The sequence below is a fragment of the Gymnoscopelus microlampas genome, assembly GCF_963454915.1.
Source record: "Gymnoscopelus microlampas genome assembly, chromosome: 8".
Lineage (NCBI taxonomy): Eukaryota > Metazoa > Chordata > Actinopteri > Myctophiformes > Myctophidae > Gymnoscopelus > Gymnoscopelus microlampas.
The window spans coordinates 47682973-47704445 of NC_139945.1; the positions used below are offsets into that span (position 1 = coordinate 47682973).

The 21473-nt window shown below is 44.5% G+C and overlaps 1 protein-coding gene across 13 annotated transcripts in view; it reads right to left on the reverse strand.

Moving 5' to 3' along the window:
• The window catches only part of LOC311050998 (RNA-binding protein Musashi homolog 2), a 309794-nt gene that overhangs the window by 70786 nt on the left and 217535 nt on the right, over positions 1–21473 (reverse strand). For 7 of the 13 annotated variants that reach the window (XM_084065312.1, XM_084065316.1, XM_084065318.1 and 4 more), the window contains exon 9: positions 252–378. In XM_084065312.1, the coding sequence (XP_083921438.1) occupies positions 252–378 (127 nt within the window). The remainder of the gene's footprint in view (positions 1–251; positions 379–21473) is intronic. The other 6 variants (XM_084065314.1, XM_084065321.1, XM_084065320.1 and 3 more) reach the window with 1 other exon arrangement.

Here is a 21473-nt window from a genome sequence, read left to right on the forward strand (position 1 = left end):
ATCAAAGACACGCGCACACAGTCACAGACACACTTTCCTTAGGAGGAGTGGAGGAAAGTTTCCAATGTATCTCAGTTTGGATCAAACATGTACTGTAGTAGCGTGTTGTAGTGATGCAGACAAAATTTCCAGCACCCAGCACCACCTCCAGACCATTGCCATTTGCGAAAGGGCCCCGACCCCCCTCCTTACATCGGGGACCCGGGATTTTGCGCTACGCCGCTGAGACACACACACAAACACTCACTCACAGTGGTACTCACTCAGCATGCCCATGCCCAGCATGAAGGCATCCATGGTGTAGGGTAGGCCCCTGGCCCGGCCTCGCGTCCCTGGAGGAAACATCACTTCCTTAGGTTGGGCCTTCTTGCATTCTACCTGTGGAACACAGATCACAAATATGTCAATATTAACAGAAGCAAAGAATGGATAACATCATAGTCAAATTATAAAAAGGTCCCTTGTCTTTTATTCCAACCAACGTGCACAACAAAATCAAGACAAGTGTTTTTCTGGTGTTATTATTCATTTTGTTATTATCACATTGAGTGCCAAAAACGGTCCGGACCGTTTTTCATAATCCAAACGAGGAGTGCCAAAAACGGTTATGGCCGTTTATGGAAAAAAATATGAAGATTTTTTTTTTTTTTTTTTTTTCCTTCACAGCACCAGGAGATATCATTTTACGGAGATTTAGACTCCAATCCACTTCCTGTTTAACTTATGACTTCAAAAGCCTGTATCTCGGCTCCTGTGTACTTTTTGTTTTTACTATGTATTTTCGACTATTTTCAACTGGCTGCAACTATGGAACGGATTACCGAATGTTTTTAATCTTTTTCCCCCGATTGTACGAGACCTCTATGTGTGTAATGAGGGGATCACCGTGAGGACGGTGATCACTGAAAATATTTTGTGACTACTTGAAAAAGGTTAAAAAATGGTTAAAAATCCAGGCACTCAACGTACACTTTTTGAAAACACCCCTGGCACATGTGTACTATGCAGAGTATAATATGCAGAGTATCATTTATATAGCATGTTCAAGGGATGACACACGTACGACAGGATTGTTTAAATATTTATTCCCAGTCGCTCGGGTGGCGCAGTGGTAAAGTCACTGCCCACCACCACCACGGAGGTTGTGGGTTCAAATCCACCGTGGTGCATCCGGCTTTGTCGAGCGTCTACACGAACACAATTGGCCCGTGTTCGGGGGAGGGAAGCCGGGCGGGGAGGGTGATATCGTTCATTGCACGTACTCCTACGGGCTGGGGCGGCACCTGTCAGCGGAGAATGTTGGACGGGAGGAGTAGGACGAAGGCTCTAAAAATAAAATAAAAAATCCCTCATAACTGACTTGTTCACTGTGCATTATCCTGCGTATACCATGGATAACTTGTAAAGTCTCCATAAGTGCCAAAAATATAAGATTTTACACTATACATGTCTTCCATAGTTCTCATTCATTCATTAATGTACTGTAGCTAAAATCTTGAGAATTAGTATACCCTCATGTGACACGTCTCGGCCAATCAGAATGGCTTATTTGCCCCAGGTGCTCTGATAATAATTTTGTGCTGTGGTATAATTACTGTATATATGCCATTTTAATACTGCTTTTACAGTAGAGAGATAAGACCAAAGACCAAAGCAAAGTCTGTTGCTGGTCACACAATTAATTCGAATTATTTTGTATTCTGTTCTAATTTATTCTATTTAATTCTGCTGTTCCATAGACGTAGTCTGAATACACAGCTTCTGTACATTACAGTTTCACTTAGTTTTATAGCACTCTTGGAGTGCCAGAAGAAAGGTCTGCAATGTGTGAGGAGGACAGAGAAAATAGTCAATGCAGTGTTTGTTTCTCTAGCCAATCACAGAAATCCTGGACAGTAGTCAAACCTACTGTAGGATATTGGCAAATTGTGTCAATTTAACTCTGAAAAAGTAAACATTTACCCTGATTATACTGTGTATACTGTACAACAGTGTATGTTGTTACACTCATGTCATCAACAGAGGGATTAACAGGTTCTCTGGTGGAGGAAAAATAATATTGGGTGTCTGCCAATTACGGAACCCACAAATATATATATACTGTACTGGGCCACCCTTCGTGGTTATAGTTTGTAATCCAATAACTCTGTAGTCATTCCACCTGTCACGCCAGGGTAAAACTCTAACAAACAGTTTCAGTATATGGAGACATTATAGGCAGGACCACAGCATATCACAGTAAGTAAGCTAGATACTGTACACTAATGTTGGCAAATGCAAGCTTATATATATCCCCAGCTCTGAACAGCCTATTTGGAAGTGGCAGGGTGGGTTCCATTCATTAACTGAACATCCAACACACAAGGAGGCATGGGAACAAATAATGTGTCGGTACCTTTATGATTGCTAATCTGTGTGCCCATTAAATTGCTAGCGTTGATGCAAAAGAATGGAACCCATAAATTATTTTGCCAAAAACTACATTGTGACTTTTGGAGTGATGTAGTAATTTAGTACGTTTCCATCAAATGTCAAATGGATTTTAAGCAAATGTTTGAACTATTGTAATTTTTTTAAAGAAGAAAATAATGAATGTTTCCATCACCTGCGCTGAGGTGAATGAAATAAGTAATGAGAAAGTAAAATACCTACAAAACAAAACCAGCTAAAACAATTTGAGATATCTATTTTTTCCTTGCATACATTTTAAATGTTGAGATGTTGAGACATGCACCAGTTTGCGCATGTTTTTCTTCAACATTATTTCTAGCAGTCTTGCTTCTATATACAGTAGCACCACCCATAAGGGCAGTGCTATGGAAGAAAACAAGGTCATTATTGGAAGAAGACAGGTATTGTAGTGACAACCACTATTCACAGCTGTGTGAGAGCTAATCTCTCTGTCATTCTTCATTTTGATTTGTGTTCCCACTGCAGTTTATCACATTTCTTTATTGACAAAATCTTTAAACCTCATTCAAATGTAATAACATTTTCCGATATTTGAGTAATTTCTACTAAACCTATTTGCAATTCATGTTTTTTATGCAATATTTGAAAATGTGCAAAAAAGTGGTTAATATAAATATGACTATTGTTATGACTTAAAGACAGAAAAAGAGAGCAATGCACACACCTGGTCTATACAAGGTGCAGACTCAGGATCCACAACATGAAAAAGGTTCCCATAGCCTTCATAGGCTGAAACATTGGCCTATAAAAGGTTTTTCTCTTGTTTCTTTGCTTGGTAACAAGATATGTTTAGAGCGGAAGGGCAGATTTTCATAGCCTGGTAAACCCCCCTCCCTCCGGAAATCTGATTTGCATTTGATTTCAGGAAGGAGTCTGGCCTGAAGGCTTGTCTGGGCGTGTCTAGCCCGTTCACCAAATGGACAAGCCTATCAGCGTTGTCGCTCATCGTTCTGTGATTGACAGCGAAAGTTGGCCAATCAGGTGGCGAGTTCGAGTGAGCCCGAATGGAACCGAGTGCAGCCTGAGTGCAGCCGACCAAAAACGAACGGCAGCCATCTTTTTTGACCGCAGTGTTTTCTACTCTCTGATAAACTTCAAAACTTCTATTTTGAGGCACGGAATTTACTTTTAAGATATCGTTTGGATAGAATTTAGTTGTTTAACTTCATATATGTGGTCAATTAATCATGACAAAGCCTATTTAAAAATTAAATTTCAGAGAACCGGCAGGGGCGGGCAGTGACACGCATGTATCCGAATAAGGCAACCCATTTTGGGCATGGCCGTCTCAAAAGTCCCATTGCGTCACATTAGTCTGGAGGTGGTAAAAATGCACTGGCTGAAGGGGAACACAGCTGATTGGCTGAAGGGGTTGTCAGTCAACGGTATTACTCCCGCCCAACTGCAGCCCACAGCCAAATTGCAGAATGGGCGATCATGCCAGACCCACTCCTGAAATAAATTACAAATGAGATTTCCGGAGGGAGGGTTTACCAGGCTAAGATTTTCATGTAACTTGGAGGGAATGGTTAGGAGGCGGCCCAAAATAGATGATTACGTTTTGGCTCGAAAAGATCAAAGGTTAAAGTCAAAATAAAGGTAAAATACCTTGAGATGGCCAGATTTTCATGGGACTTAGTGGGACTGGTCAGTAGGCTGCCGCAAAGAGATGATTAACTTTTGGGTTGAATGTGTCACAGTTCAAGGTCACAATTGAGAATAGATGGGCATACTTTCATGGAACTTGGTGGACTTGATAATCAGTCGGCTTTCAATGTGACAATCAATGGCAAAATTCATGAATTAATAATGATCAGTCGCCTGCCCAGAAAAGGGACAGTAAGGTTCATGTGGTTAATCTGCATCTGAGCAGAACAGGATAAGCTGTGACACCGGTTTTCCTATAATTTCAGTGCATTTAGAAAAGAAAGGCAGGAATGTGATATAGAGAAATGTCAAACTGGCAAAGCATAATGTTACTTTATTCCCCCCCTCCCCATCTCTTGACTGCTGAAATTGAGTGTGTGTGTGTGTGTGTGTGTGTGTGTGTGTGTGTGTGTGTGTGTGTGTGTGTGTGTGTTTGGCTTGTTGCCTTTATGTCTGTGTATGTTTGTTGAAGCGAACAAGGGAGGTTGGGGGGGGGGTTCTGTCTTCGGGCAAAGTTTGCCAAATGTTCTCATATCTCTCTCCGTCGTGTCTCTCGCCTGCTTCTTATCACCCAGCCGAGACCACCCTGCCCGGGGGCACTATTAGCCCCCCTGCTAAGGCAGGATCTCTCTCTCTCTCTCTTTCTCACTCTCTCTCTCTCTCTCTCTCTCTCTCTCTCTCTCTCTCTCACACACACACACACACACACACACACACACACACACACACACACACACACACACACACACACACACACACACACACACACACACACACACACACACACACACAGGGTGATATACCTTCAATTCACACACATATATCACATAACAATCACACGCCTCACAGTTGTCCAGTTCTCGATCAATCTTATGCATGTGTGTAGCTACATGCACACAACACATACACACAGCCGTCCTCTGCCTCCGACTTGCAGTTTGGACAAGTCACATGTGCACGCGAACAAGCGCGCGCACACACACACACACACACCCTCTGCCTCCGCCTTTGAACACTCTGTGTGTGCCTGACACGGCTCTTATCAGGCAGCGAATCAAAAATGCTCATTTGTCCTAGAGTGTGCCAAGGCCATTTGCTTAAGGTCAGAGAGCCTTTGTTTCAATGGCTCTGCCAATATCATCATTACGCCTCAATCAATACGCCAGAGGGGGAAAACACAATGTGGCAAAGGCCACTTTACCCTTCAAATCTCCTCTTTAATTAAACACAATAGCCAGTGCTGGAAATGACTGGGGGTGGGGTGCAATTATTCCCCCATCAGGTGGGCAAGGGAATGAGTGGCGGGGATGGCTGGCGAAGGGTGTGCGCTCCAGGGGCACCCAGCAAGATCCTGTGCCCGAACGCTAATGGGAACAGAGGTGCACACCATGATGGGGTGGCATCATCAACAGAGGGCCATTTTAAGATGCCTAAGCAGCCTGTCCCATGTTATTACTTAACTAATTACAGATGGGGGAATCAGCGCTGATGAGGTGCCTCCGATCTTAATAGAAATATCAAGGAGGTCCCTCAGCTTCACAGGTGAAGGGGCAAGCTGGTTGACTGGCAGGGTAGAGAACAAGATAGAAACTTAAGAGGTGTGTGTGTGCGTGCGTGTGTGCGACGTGCGTGTTGGGTAGTGGGGTGGGGGGGGGGGGGTCTAGATGTGGGACAAGACTGCTGGTAAAACCTACTGTAACAGGACAGACAGGCAAACAGATAGGCAGCCACCCATCCATGTCTGTCAGTGGGAGGGCTTTAGATTGGCAGTACCAGCCAGCCCTGGCCTAGAGGGCACAGAGTGCTGGGTGGGTCCATGACACGTGGCAGACCCCTGCAGGAGCAATTACTGTTGGACCACTCCATGGGGGACCAACATACTGGAGTCAATCAGCAGTAGTCAGTCAGTAAGGAAGACAGACAGACACACAATCAGCCTGCCACCCCCGATTGACCTTTCCACTGCTCAGCCCACTGCTGGATGCTCACACCGTACTTCTAAAAAGAATACACGATACATGTATGCACACAGTAAGGTAGCTCTGGTCCATAGCGCTAGAAGGAATTCTCCTTAACGCTATGTGACTTTTCGGCCATTGCCCATATACCGGAGTAACTAAAACATTTTTCCATCCAGTGGAATATTTTCTTTCCTGGCCAAAAAGTGTTTTTAGACGGCTCAGAGTGTTACGGTGACGGCTCCCACTAAGGAAAGTAAGCTTTCAACATATTAAAACCATCTTTGCTTTGGTGAGTGCTGGTACTGCAGCTATCTAACAAAACTGCAGTAGTGAATACTCTGCTAGCAGGTTAACCTGACTCTTTAATGGGAAATGTGATGTTTATCTAATTTAGAAAATTTCTCGAGCAGTGCGACTGAACATAATTCTCCATCTGCAAGGCATCGTCAGTGTGTTGTGACTAGCAGTGTGGAGGAGCCTGGGGAGTTTGTGTACAACACCACAGCAAAAACAATGAAAAGCTATTACTGAGTCGGTAAACATATCTCTGCTGTCCAGTGCGAACCCGCTAACTCCAAAACGTTCATTGCTCAGGAAATGAAAAAACTAAATATACGTTTTTCAGGAAATGAAGAAAACCTTATATTTTTAAAACAAAGCAATACTGCCTCATCAAAGTTGGTAAAGTGACTTTATATATTGTCAGATACTTGCATACAGTATGTCATTATATTATCACCACTTTACCCAAATCCAGCGCAAGTGGAGTTAGCATTTTTGTACGAGCACAAATCCAGCTGAAATGGAGTTAGGTGTCCAAACAGCTGACAATAGCTCCGCTGCTGAGGGAGAGGTTTCAAATGGGTATAATTCCCAAAAGCTAACAATGGATCTCCAAGCTCACAATGCTGTGAATTAATGCCCTGATGCTTCATGACACTTATTATATAGGCCTACAATAATAAACAGGACTTTAAATATTACAATAACTTCTGCAAAGAGGGGTTCACAGAGTTGGAGTTTGAGTAGAACTAGGGCGACAGAAATGCTATGAACTCCTTTCTTCTTCTCACATTGCTCTCTCATTAAACAGTTCATAGATTTTAGAAACATAATTACTTGTTTTCATAACATTAGCATCAGTGCTAAGTTTGATAAACAGGTACACTGCATAGTTTTAAGAGACTACGGGGAGAAAATTCCTGCCGTTTAGTTTGTTTACGTGGTACTGCTCCTCTTTCACTGCGCAGCCAGCACGCTCTGCTCTCTGCTGTTCAAAGGCTGCAGGAGAGGAGAGGGGGGAGTTGCGTGGTATTGACGGACAGTTTGAGGATCCAATGGAGTTGGGAGGTTTCGTCAGAGGCGCGTTTTTTTTTACACAGACATAAAGGGTGTTCAATAGCGTTGATTTATGGGGGGAAAAAAAGCTGAAAATGGAGTTAGCTGGTTCGTCCAGGACACCGACGATATGAATGATGAGTATACAGTAAAATCCTCAGTGTTAATTTAACACAAAGACTGCAAAAAGGATTTTACTGTGCATGAAAACAAAAATGTAGGGCAGTTGGATCAATCCCCAAGAGAGACACTAACCTCTCTGGCGACTGATTCAACTGTCTCTAGATTTTGGTTCAATAATTGTCTCCGCCAGGCCAAAGGTGTGGCCGAGACATCTAATCTCCGGCACTGTTGAACCGATCGGTCTGTCTGGCTTTCAAAGTTTGCAGAAGTGGTCCGTTTTGAACAAAATGCCTCAAATCATGAACGCAGCATCCGATTGCTGTGAAACTTTGCACGCACATTCCCACTAGGCCGAGGAAGAAATGTCACCCTTTTCACATTGGCCTATTATAGCATCCTGATTGGCTAAGATTGGCATCTAAAGTTTGCATATCTGTGCAATAACTTCATCAACATTAATCCCTCAACTTCTATAGATTCCATGCACTCACCTCTCGAATGACTGAATTCAGAACATTGCTGACCCACAATAACCTACCTGACCATGGCGGGGACCTGTGCTCCGAGGAGCACTTTTTCTAGTTGTGACTGCAACCGTATGTCCGTCTCCTCTGCTATATACCGTATAAGTGTTTTAGTTATCAAGTGCCAGAAATAGGCCAAACTACAACCGTCTGTCAACACAAGGCCACAAAACATCATATCTCTGCTGTCCGGCAGAAACCCAAACTCCAAAATGTTCATTTTTCAGGAAATGAAAAAAAAAAACTAAACAAAAAGTGGAGTTAGGAGGTTTTGTTCATCGTTGATAAGAACAGCTAAATGGACATCCAAGCTCACAATGAGGTTGGAGGTCAAAAGGGGGTGGAGCCTGGAGTTAGCCAAACCAGCTAACTCCACCTCCCTTTGGTGGACTTAGCTGATTTAGCAGAAAGTTTGAGGATCCAATAGACGCCTTAACAGACAACGTCACACTGATACGAAACAGTATGCGCGCGCAGGTCGGCAGCAGAAGAACCCCACCGCTCATAAGATGCAATGTAAAAGTGGTCACAGTCTCACGTGTAAAAATGCATCCCATCAAACTTTCAGATGCTGTTTTTCTCCCAGTGTGGAGGAAGAATGCTCAGGATTTTTACTGTGATCTCTCGCTCTTGACATATATAATCCTTGGTTTCTGTTGTGTGTAAATAATAATAACAATTCAAAGCAGTTGTCCTCAAAACTCCACCTCCAGTGGCTGTCATAAGAACGGGGGGAGCGCTCTATGATCATGGCACTAGAACCTGCGTGGCTCGCGCACCTGCAGCCCGTTAAGACTAATTTATGCTCCGTCCCGCGATGGTGTCGCGCGCCGAGAACGGACGAGAATAGCAGATCTCCAAGCTCACAGCGGTCGCATCCGTGACGCGGTTGTGAGCTTGTATGTCAGCTGTTCTCGTTGCGCAATACCGTTGCGCGATGAAGTATATATGTGTCGCCAGGGCGCACCCCACTAGCCTACACACAGAGGAGGTTGAATGAACTGAAACAAGCTCACCCCAAAACAGCAGGTTTGGGGATCTGTTGGGAATTGATTACATGAAACAGTCACCTGTGCGTCCAGTCTCAATGTTTGTAAACAAATAATTGGTCTATGGAGTTAGCTGGTTGTGTCAGAAGCACTTTTTAATAATTGTCATTGGTTCAATATTATTTTTTACCAACACAGAGACGTAAAGGGTGTTCAATAGCCCTGATTTATGGGAAAAAAATGCAAAAGCGTCAAAATGGAGTTAGCTGGTTTCTGCAGCTACAGCAACAATATATTAGATGCCTAAATCAATATCTGACATATGGTGCAATTTGGTCAAGGGTCAAAGGTCAAGGTTAGTGATGAACCTTGCAGCTCAACTATGCCCACCTTTATGTTGCCCTTGTTCAGCAGTGTGCTACTGCTGACTAGAGTTATAGTGTTTCTAACCTGCTTATATAGGCTGTAGCTGCAGAACATAATTTATTCTCTGGTTTATATTTTATTGTTGAGTCACACTCTCTCTCTCTCTCTGAGAACATTAGAGTTCACACATTAAGCTATATCACAGATTTCCCATTTCCAATTCAAAGCCAGGAAACTCACCCTGAATCAGAAGGGGGAACAGATAATCAGCACTTTCTCTACGGAGGGAAGCTTCCGTTCAGAGAAAGGGCTTACACACCATACCAAACCTCTTTGGCTTGAAATGTGCTCCCCAAAGCACATTTCCTTCAGTTTAAGAGAAAGCTTTCTCTCTCTCTCTCCCTCTCTCTCTCTCTCTCTCTCTCACTGACAGGGTTGATAAAAGAAGAGAAAGATTTAGGTGGGGGGCTAAAAAGAATACTGCTATTTGTGTTGAAATGTATAAGAATTAGGACAGTACTGGCATGACAAAAGATAATGACCACATCCACAAACACACACCTAATCGTTTAATAATCATAACTTACTCCAATTCATAATTAAATCAATCTAACACCTATATCTGGCCTAGAGTAAATCAAAGGGCCCCCAATCAAATGAAATCTCAACCAAAGTGACGCAACAATTCAACAAGAGAATTGTTGAATTGAAGTATTAGCTAATTATTTATTATGCAAATGCCAACCCACATTACTCCTGAGAAACAAAGTAAAAATAAAACTGCATTGTTGATCTATGTGTTCGGAATTAAACAGAAAAATAATTCATGCTCCGTCGCACAACATGCAGCGTTGCTTGCCGAAAATATGTTAAAAAATAAAACAATGTTTTTTTCGGCAAGTGACATCATTAGTCAGTATTAATTAGGTTTTACAGTTCATGTTTTTGTTTTTTGTTGTTGTATCTGCTTGGATGAGAAAAGTCTGCTTCAGGCTCCACAGACGTTGTCAGGGATAACAACAGAGACCTGGCAACAGGCTTATCTTACCAAACTGTCAATCAGAGGAATCTCTTTCACAGTCGTGTTGCCTCCACCAAATTATATATGCTCCAGCAGACACGTCTGTGTATCTATATGCCACCAGCTCCTATAGATGACACCAAGGATAATTACACAGGGTTTCTGCTCCAGGCAGCGTGTCTGCTTTTCTAAACATTCTCCCAAGGAAGCAGCGGTGGTGGGAGCAAGCAGCTATTGGTACGCCACACAGATACGTAAGTACCTACAAAACTAGATGAAGTCAGAGGCAGCATTCCAAACAACATATAGGCCTACACTGGAAAAACCCTCAGTGTTAATTTAAGTCTGACAGTGTCTCTTAATCACATGAACCCACATGAACCAATTGCTTCCGCTCTATGCTGGGCATGTCGAAATAATTGAAAGACTTGCGAAAATAACATGTCTACAAGCTCACAGCATGTTGTGCGAATGTGCGTTGTGCAACAAATGCTTCCATTTGTACACTCTCTGAGTTACAGACCCGGGTCCATTTGGTTCTATGCTATGAACAATTTAGCTTGTGGACCCCCTGGAACCCCTTCAAGGACTGCTGGGAGCCTGTGGCACAGACCCAACGTTGAGAACCATTTAATTGCACTAAACCATTGCACTAAAGTGTGTGTGTGTGTGTGTGTGTGTGTGTGTGTGTGTGTGTGTGTGTGTGTGTGTGTGTGTGTGTGTGTGTGTGTGTGTGTGTGTGTGTGTGTGTGTGTGTGTGTGTGTGTGTGTGTGTGTGTGTACAAAGTACAGTATGACCATGAATAGTCAAGCATCAGAGATACTGTAGGATAGAAAAATATGAAAAATAACAAATTAATTTAAACAATTACACAATGAGAATCATGGCATTAGTATTAGGTAACCACAAAACCCATAATTGTCATTACTATAATCAATATAAAAATACACAGTAATAATTCTTGGCACTGTCCAGATTTCAGGTTTGTGTGCCGAGTCCTGACAAGTACTGTATCTGTAAAATACTAAAATGTCACTACAATTAAATAATGTTGTACTTGGGCTTTACACAGAGTAGGACTTGACAAGCCCAAATTATAAAAAATATGTCCCCATCAAAAGTGTACAGTGAACTAACTACCCCCCTTCTCTACCCAACTTAATTTACGTGAGCCCTTTATAATATTATGGTAAGGCCCTCTGTGCCTTACCATGTGGTAAAGGGAAGGGAATAGGAATTCAACAGACACAGGTGAAGTGACTAGCTCAGGGGTATTCAACTAAATTTAGGCAGAAGCCATAGTTGTAAAATTACTTGTAGTCATGGGGTCATAAGTGACAACAAGTTATTAGGGCCTGCACAATCCACTCAAAACTAACACACGCTAATGTATGCATAAGGAGAATAATGTCTTTGGTGTAATGAAAAACATCCACTCAAAACTCAGAAATAGTTACAAATGGATGGTTTGTGATGGATGAACTGCACTCAAAACGCTTCTGTTGTGCTCTTTTATGTTGATGTGCCGCTAAAATGTACCTTTTGGCAAACTACACAGCAAAAAAAGAAGATGATTGCTGAACTACTTGAAAGCTACATTATTGACTTGACTGCAAATGCAGTTCTGGTAGGTGTTAATTTGGGATCCTGAGTGACACTTACATTCCTCCATTCTAAATACTGTAGTAGCCTACATTTTATCATTATCTGTTAATGGTTGATTAACCATTAACACACTTCGGTGACGGTCATAAAAAAATCCTGGAAAACCAATCATAATACATTTTTTTTAACATCTAATGTTACATTGGAACATGGAATATGTTCCAGGGACCACAGGAAAGCTCAGCTGGGGCCGGATTTGGCACGTGGGCCGCCAGTTGAATATCACTGGACTAACTGGCTGACTGGATCTGGTGCGTGCGTGCGTGCGTGTGTGCGTGCGTGCGTGCGTGCAAGACAGACTTGGCTACCCTGACAGAAAGAACAGAATTATTACAATTAACGAGGAAAGACAGAGTTTGTTATGCTACTGTAGGCGAGCTCAGCATTTTAACATTAGCCCATTTTCTACAAGATGAAACTCATTAAGAACTTAGTTTAGCGGTCATAAATCTCGACAGGATTTACACACAATGAATTGGACATTATACAGAACAAGATAAAAACAATTAGATCACGTTCAAATAACACATTACAACTTCTACTGTACAAACATTTATCAGGGAGAATTTGGTCAGATGGGTGGGCACCATGCATTCTCAGAGCTTATGATCAATTAATCGACTGTGTTCAGGCTTGGATGAATGGAACTAATGTAGTATACTTGAAAGTTTATATTTATCTGTATCACAATGAAAACTTGTTTTTTTCTTTTCAGGGTTTTAAAGATTTTTACTTTTTACATTAATTGTTTAATATGAATGTTATTTTATGATTAAAATCTTAGTTTTATTTGGGGGTCCGCTTGCAACATCCTCACGGCCCACCGGTTGGGAATCAGTGGCGTACATGAACACTGTATGAGTGTGTCCTGCCGAGCAGCTGCAGTGCAGCGCTGGCAGAGTGACTCATCAGGCACTCGTCTGTCCTACACTCACTTCACAACACAATTACAGGCTCTGTACACCCCAAAAAAAAAACAGCTATAGTAGCACTAACTTCCCCACTGTTCACCACTTTTCACCACTTTATCCACCGAAATGGATAAAGAATTGCATCGATGAGATAAGGCAATGAGTAGATGACTGACTGGGTGTACATAGTGGAACTGTCAGTATACAAGTCCTACATTCAAACTATAAAATGTGCCTCTAGAGTCTAGACCATTCTAAACGTGGGCGCTTTGAAGTAGCTTTGAAAGTGAGGTTAAGAAACCATTTCAGTATTGTCAATATTTAACTACTTAAGCCATATTTCTTGAAGACTGGCTATTTCTATTATTTCTAAATGTTGGAACATTCTTGCCTATATGACATGCCCAAAATAGGGATGGATGCCTGGTTGAAAGTTGTTAATTTCTCCTAAATGACCTCAGTACTTGAGGAGTTGCATACATGAGGTTAGACTAACATGTCTCTGGGATTCCCAGTATATTGATATATGGTGCTCTGTGCCAGGTGCTGCGATCTGTACACACTCGACAGTGTGCTCGCTCGATCCATAATGCGCTAACGACGAAACAAATCATTATAACTCTGGAAACACGACGGCTAAGCTCAGCTGAGCTCAGCCCATAAAACCCAGATCAAAATGTGTGAGCTCATTTCCTCCTCAGGGATGAGGGAGGAAGCCCTATAATGCTTGCGAGGTGTCTGTCCTGGGACACACACACGAACATACATACATACAGTACATACAAACACACACAAGCACGCACGCGCACGCACACGCACACGCACACACACACACACACACACACACACACACACAGTCACAGTCACACACACATACATACAGTGTGTTCTCACACAAGCTGCTTGCTTCACACAACAGATGAGCTGTATCTAAACAGGAGAACGTCTGAGCGTGGACCGCTAGCCGCTTGTCAGCCCCCTCACTTTCACTATCCATAGTGGGAGTAGCATTATGACCACACTATAGCCTTCATCAATCTAGACCGCCATGGGAAAAGGTCAGCGGCTACAAACTGCTGTATTTGGAGAGAGAGAAAGCGAGTGAGCGAGAAAAGAGAGAGACAGACATAAAGAGAGAGAGAGAGAGACCGCGAGAGACAGACAGACAGAGAGGGAGAGAGAGAGAGAGAAAGAAAGAGAGAGAGAGAGAGAGACAGACAGAGATAGACGGAGAGAGAGAGAGAGAGGTGCTCCACCTAGCCTGAGGGTGTAAGAACCCTGAACTTAACACCCAGACATAATTCATGGCAACTTGAATTAGATTACACGGGGATACAGGGGGTGCCCCTCCCCCGTACATTATTGATACACTTACAGCGATTTGGCCTGACACAGTAATTTATTTATTTTTTCCTCTGTAAAGGCACGGTGGGGGGTGGGCAGAGAGAAGTGCTGTCAGAGGCTATTTACGCCTCGAAAAGAGAACATCTATTTTCACTGCCGCCTCTACGCTTTGTGGGGAGGCTCTGGTGGTGTTTGCGTGTGGGGTGTGTGCGTTTAGGATCGGAGGCGTGTGTATCGCCGTTGTTCGTGTGTGTGTGTGTGTGTGTGTGTGTGTGTGTGTGTGTGTGTGTGTGTGTGTGTGTGTGTGTGTGTGTGTGTGTGTGTGTGTGTGTGTGTGTGTGTGTGTGTGTGTGTGTGTGTCTGTCCTTGCCGCCGAGTCATAAAGGGGTCTCTCGGGGTGAAGCAGAGTGCCTTCCACTGCCTTCCTATCTCCTCTCCTCCCTGTGTCTCTCCTTGCAACTTTATTGCTTTCTTTTTCTTTATGTGTAACATCAACTCCAGTTAGGGAGCCATAAAACCCAGTTAGCTTTACAACACCATCCTCCAACTGCTGCTTTGGACATTTTAGCTAGGTCAATTATGAGCAGGAAATTGTTCTCTCCATCTCCCTGTCTGTGTCTCTGTCCTGTCTAGGCTGTCTCTGTCTCTGTCCGTGTCTCTGTCTGTGTCTGTGTCTCAGTCAGTCAGTCAGTCAGTCAGTCAGTCAGACAGACAGACAGTCAGTCAGTCAGCCAGCCAGCCAGCCAGCCAGCCTATGTCGGTCTGTCTGTCTGTCTGTTTCTCTCCATGTCTGTTTCTCTCCATCTCTCTCAGTCACTCTGATGTTGCTTTCATCATGCTTCTTTTATATTTTTCAATTCATGCGTTTTGACATTTTTGGTTTAGAGGAGCACTTTGTCAATGGCAAGCTCCATTACAGCTGGTTCAATGAGTAATATTTTCAAGTATCACAATTCACTCCCATTAGCTTAAATTACTCTTAAAGATATGAGAGGGCCGAGTAAGCACACAGGCATACTGCAGCCACCCCAAAAAACACACGCATGCACGGACGGACGCACGCACGCATGCACGCACGCGTGAAATTGGGAAATTGACAAATTATCAACAGTTTAATTCTGTAAAGAGCAACACCACTGCCCTGAGCATTCCAACCTGCGTGAACTTGTTTGTAGCCATTACCCCGGGAAACGACAAACAACAGCTATTAGGCTATTAGTTAGCTAACTACTGTGCTCACAAGATAAACTCAAGGTCAGTCGTGATATACCGGGAGATATTGGTACTGGTGTGTGGTCATTGACACAATGCTGAAGGCAGGTTGTGGAAGGTTGTGGATCCGCACTATATCATGGTATAGATTAGAATGATACCACAGTTTCAGTATTTCATTAAAAAGCGAATAAAACCAAAACTACTATTATAACTGATCGAGCTACTCTCGAGCTACTCTCGAGCTAATCATAATTTGAGTACAGAACTGTGGTGTAATATCAGTATTGCTGTTTAAAATTTCATACGGTTGTAAACGCTGCCAGTATGTTGACAAGACTGTTGAAACCACCTACACTGTATACCATGTCCTTCTGTTTTGTTTGTCTCTCTCCATCTGCCCTACAGCACACACACACAAAGCAAGTGAAGCAAAGAGGTACAGACGTGCGCACTCCTCCCCTATCATTGAAGTCAATGTCAGCTGACAGTAGCACGGCCGTGACATCACACTGAAGTGGGGCGGAGGAGAAAATTAGGCAGATTTCTCTCTCTCCCCCACTCTCTCCTTCTCAGTGGTGGCTGATGTGCTGATGATATTGCCGGGGCGTTAGTCTCACCGCAGCATGACGCGACGATCCAAATTAGCCCACAGGCACGCTCGGCACTTCCCATACATGCTAATGGGCTGGTGCCTCTGCGGGCTAGCGCCGCGTCGGCTCGGTGAAGAGGGTCTGCCCTTCAGGGGGCACAGTGAGAAAGACGGGCAGCGACACAGACGAGCCCCGGCACCGTGATGTTGGCAGGGGGTGGCATGTTATCTGTGCAGGGGTCAGATGATTCGAGCATGCCGCCGGGGACGCTGCATTGTCCCCGTCAGGCCTGTGACAGAGCCCGATCCATTATGAGAGATTATCTCGTTATGTGAATGGCCAGCAGGGGGTAGCAATGAGACGGGCAGGCATAGGAGGACCAGGGATGAGGTGACCCGGGAGAATGAGTTCCGTTCACCTGACCTGAACGACACCCTCAGCCGATCTGTCCGTCTGCTGTCAGAGAGGAACGTGCACTGTGAATGAACATATACATCTGTCATGAGATCGACCAGGGGTCTTCAACGTTTTTCAGGCCAAGGACCCCTTAGCTAAGAGAGAGCTGAACATACTATAAAATTGTGTTGTAGATTAAACTTTTAAATAGATTTCATAGATAGTCTCACTTGTTTGACAGCATCATCAGTGTCTCATTTAACCACTTAAACTTTGTAAACTTTGGATCTGTACTTGGTCTGCTCTTTTTTCCCTCTACACCAAACCTCTTCACCGAGAATACCCGATCTACAAGCTCACAGCGCATTGCAGCGTGGCGCGCTGTGAACTAGATCGGCACCCTCTAGGGATCCCGGACCCCCTGTTGAAGACCCATGAGATAGACAGAGATCAGAGATCAGTGTCAAGTAGGAGTGTATTTTGAGTCTAAACACGGTGCATGAGCACATTGACTGGGCCTACTAAGGCCATTCCTACATTTCTATATAACGCTTATCTAGTCTTCCTAACGCTTTAAGCGCTTTCCAGTGTACGCATGACACCGACGGTGGACGCACCAACCTGCAACCAGCACTGACCTGCAACCAGCATCAACCTGCAACCATGCAGTATCAACCTGCAACCAGCACAAATCTGCTCATTGGGAGAGGTCGGGGGTTCAGTGTCTTGCTCAAGGACACTTCAACGCAATGCCAGGAGGAGCCAGTGCATTGAAACATACACCCGCTCTGACCCGCTGGCCCCGTTGAAGATGTGTGAAAATAAAAGATGTGTCCATTAGAGTGAAGTGATGGCAGAGACAGTGCTGTCCCAGAGTGAGGGCTGACTCCACATCAGATGCTAGAATTAGGCCTTTCCAGTGTGGCTAACAGACAGATGGCATCTATATATACCTCTGCGCTAACATTAGTGAGTGGCCCTGACGCCATGGCCGAAATGGCCCAATTACTTCTGTGTGTGTGGAGAGAGAGAGAGAGAGAGAGAGAGAGAGAGAGAGAGAGAGAGAGAGAGAGAGAGAGAGAGAGAGAGAGAGAAAGAGCGAGAGCGAGAGAGCGAGAGAGAGCGAGAGCGCGAGAGAGAGAGAGAGAGAGAGCAATACTTCTACCCTTGCCTGTCATTTGTGGATTGCACGACGTGGACAGATGAGGTTCGGTCCCCTCCATTCCAGCCATGCTACAACTTAAACTGCACTGAGCGAATGAACGATGAGATGCTGTGGCACTTTGTAAAAGTCATGAGACACATATTGACTGAGGCAACAGCTAGCCTAGTTTCTTTTCAGGACTCAGAAATCTACAGAGAGAGAGAGAGAGAGAGAGAGAGAGAGAGAGAGAGAGAGAGAGAGAGAGAGAGTTCTAGCTTTCCATTAGGGGGCCTTTCACTTTTACTTCAACCCCTTCAACCCTCCCTCTCTCACCCTCCCTCCCAGAAAGAAAAATGAGAGCTGAGTTGAACGGCTAACTGAGGGGTCTTCTCTCCCTGCCTGTTTAAATATCTTTCTTTCTCCATCCTGTCCTTTCCATCAACAGGAGAATATCTTTACTGTTTTTTCCTCTGTCTCACTTACTTAGTCTATAGCTCTCCATCCTCAGAGCTAAGTCTTTCTGTCTCTTTCCCTCCCTCCAGCTCACACCCACTCACTCTGGTATTCTCTGTCTGAGAAGGATGGCTGCTGCATGTTTAATAGCTGTCGTCCGTGCCTAGAGAGCCTATCAAAGGAAGCTTGCCTAGGCACCGTGCCAGACGCGCCAAACACACGCCTGGCTCTGATGTGACGCTAAACCTACAATCAGCCCTTTAGACACGGGCTCACTCACCGTTCAACCAGAGGCGGGCGCATGCGCCTCGATCGCATGTCCAAAATGAGGCCATCAAAGGAGCAAAGATAGCCTCCTTTCATGGCCAAAGTCGCCCTTAAAAGTTAGGGGGTTAAAGGGCAGCAGATGTCGAGGTGGGAAATGAGGGGCAGTAAAAAAGCCTCCTGCCAGATGCATTAAGGCGGATGGCAATGAGGACGCTGTGGCAAGCGGAGGCCATCATCACCTCCATTTACGACATAATCATGATAACTTTGCGGATGAGAACAAGTCAAATATTAACACACGGATGGAAATCAAAGCAGCAGCTGTCTGCTTTGAAGTGCTCTGCAAACGACATTGCACAAACCGCGCTGTATCAGAGGAAGGAAGGATGGATTGCTTCCTCCTGCTCTGCCACACAGAGAAATGGCCCTCTGACTAGCGATGGTATCAAATGGGCAGATCCTTTTAGTCTGGGACAGTGCCACTGGCCATTTTGGACTCACTCCTGCCTACACAAGTTAACCACTTTCAACCTGGCATCCCTGTTTTGTGCATGTCATTATACCGAAAATAGCTGTCATTATAGTGATATTAGCTTATTAACAGCAAGTATATGGGTCTTAAATGGTGAACAGGCGAACAATCCACTGATTCGTCCTGATTTCAACAATGAAACATACAAATTGTGCACTGAATGAGAAGGGTTTGTTTTGTTAAACATGATCAAACCCATAAAGGCCGCCCTGGCATGGTCGTCCTGAAGTTTTCACCCTCAGGTTATCACAGCATCACTGTATTCTATTGTATGGTACTGTGCGCTTGTACAAACTGTGAACTGACAGCATCTCCACTAAAAGAAAACATGCAGAGTGAATGGGCTAATAATCACCGCAAGGGTTGGGATTCCATCCCTTGTCTCTTCTTCTTATCTCTCTCTTTCCGTCTCTCTATCGCTCTCTCCCCTCGGTCTGCAGCCCTCCGTCTACTAGTGTTAACGATGCATGCAATTCCCCTGTAGCCCAATTTAACGCGGACCAGTCGATGAGTGGGGGGGGGGGGGGGGGGTTGCAGGGTGTGTGTGCGTGCGTGTGTGTGTGTGTGCGTGTGTGTGTGTCTGTGTGGCGATGCTGGTGCTGTGGGTGGGGGAGGGGATGGGCGAGTGGGGGTGGAAGGTATGGGGTCTCCGTGGGGAGAAATCGACTAAAATAAAGAAATCATGGCCAGTGCTGGTGAGCTCCCAGAACAATGAGGGCATGTGATGCGGTATCATGTGAAAATCAATAGCCGTCTGGTTCTGGGGCTGTGTGTTGTCTTAGGACTGCAAGGCCAGCGGGTCACATGACTCAGAGATGGGGTGTGTGTGTGTGTGTGTGTGTGTGGACGGGGTAGGAGGGTTCACCTCAATAGCAGGGTGAGCTCATGGTTTAATAGGAATTAGAAGGGTGTATGTGGTGGTGGTGACGCGAGCGAGCGTGTGTGTGTGTGTGTGTGTGTGTGTGTGTGTGTGTGTGTGTGTGTGTGTGTGTGTGTGTGTGTGTGTGTGTGTGTGTGTGTGTGTGTGTGTGTGTGTGCGTTAGGGTGGCCATTTGTCTGCTTTTAGGACGTACAGTCCGGTTTTTGACCCAGCTGTCCTCTCTCTGGCGCACCCTCTGGACGGCTTTTGAGAGAGTGATTAGTGTACATCTGTTACTGGTTTATATTTATATTATATCTCTGTAAACCATTTCATTGGTATAGATTAGAATATCAGCTGGCAGCCAGCGCATTGGCTATGCATTGCTGCGTGTGTGCATTTAGTTTTGTCATAGGCTCGCTCCCAACAGTCACACACACTGACTAGTGACTCCTCCCACGCTTTATGTGGTTGCCGGGTCGGATTGAAACTGACGCCAAGTGCTGTGCCTTTTTCCGGGCACAGCGTGACCTCCTTTCTAAGGTTCTGCTGGTGGCCACCCTAGTGTGCGTGCGTTCGTGCCTATACCAAAGTAAAACATATTGAACATGGGGCTGATGGAGAATGACAATCTCTTTTTTGTAAACGGTCAATTTTAAATTCAATGTAAGAGAAAACAACTTGAACAAAGTGCTATGTGTTCGCAAAACACCATCCTAGTCTTGGAGATGGAAACACTTTCTCACACTGATGTCTGCTAGTTTCTATAGTGAATCACACTGGGTTTGGAAATGGTCAACCCCTACAGTGGTCAACTTACCACGTCTCCCTACAGTATACCAAAAGGAAAAAACACAACAAAAAAGAAAGCATAAAAAAGGATTGAACAAACCTCACAAAGGAAAGCCTGAAACACAATGTTCGTTCTTCACTTACTTGGCATGATGAAAAAAGTGAAAGATTTCATTATAGTTGGTCAGTCCTATTTTTTATCCCCGCCAGGCCGAAAGGCCGAAGGTGAGGGAATATGTTTTCAGTCCTGTGAGTCTGCCTGTTCGTCTGTCCGTCTGTCCGTCCGTACGTCCGTCCGCCCGTCCTCGACAGATTATTGGAGTGAAACTTTGCACGCACTTTGCACACACACTACGAGTAAGCCCAGAAAGAACCTCTACCCAAGATTTTTCAAATCGGCCTCATGGTGCCGCTATAACAGGCCGCTTCATGTTTTGGCCTATAACTCTTGAACTTCAGGGTGCACAATAAAAAAGCCTCTGAGTCAAAAGTGATTACAATTACACCCATATGAGGCGCCACACATACTACAAATGTCATTTTAGATATTGTGGCTACTAAAACATATTTGATACATTTTACCCATAAGGGTAAAATGCATTCAACTACGCAGCCACAACACTGTGGAGTTCCCTACCAACAGCCCTGAAACTTCCCCATTAAGGTTTAAGGTTGTTCTAAAAACATGGCCCCACAACCTTTCAAATTGGACTTAGCCAAATTCATTCCATGGATGGCCTCCCCCTAGGGTTGTTTACGGCTCACTCCTTTTGCGTGACATCCTCCATAGGTAGTCCCACTGGGATGTCCCGGCAGTGTTGGGAGGGAGATGGCTGTAAAACTTGACAGGTGCTGCATGAACC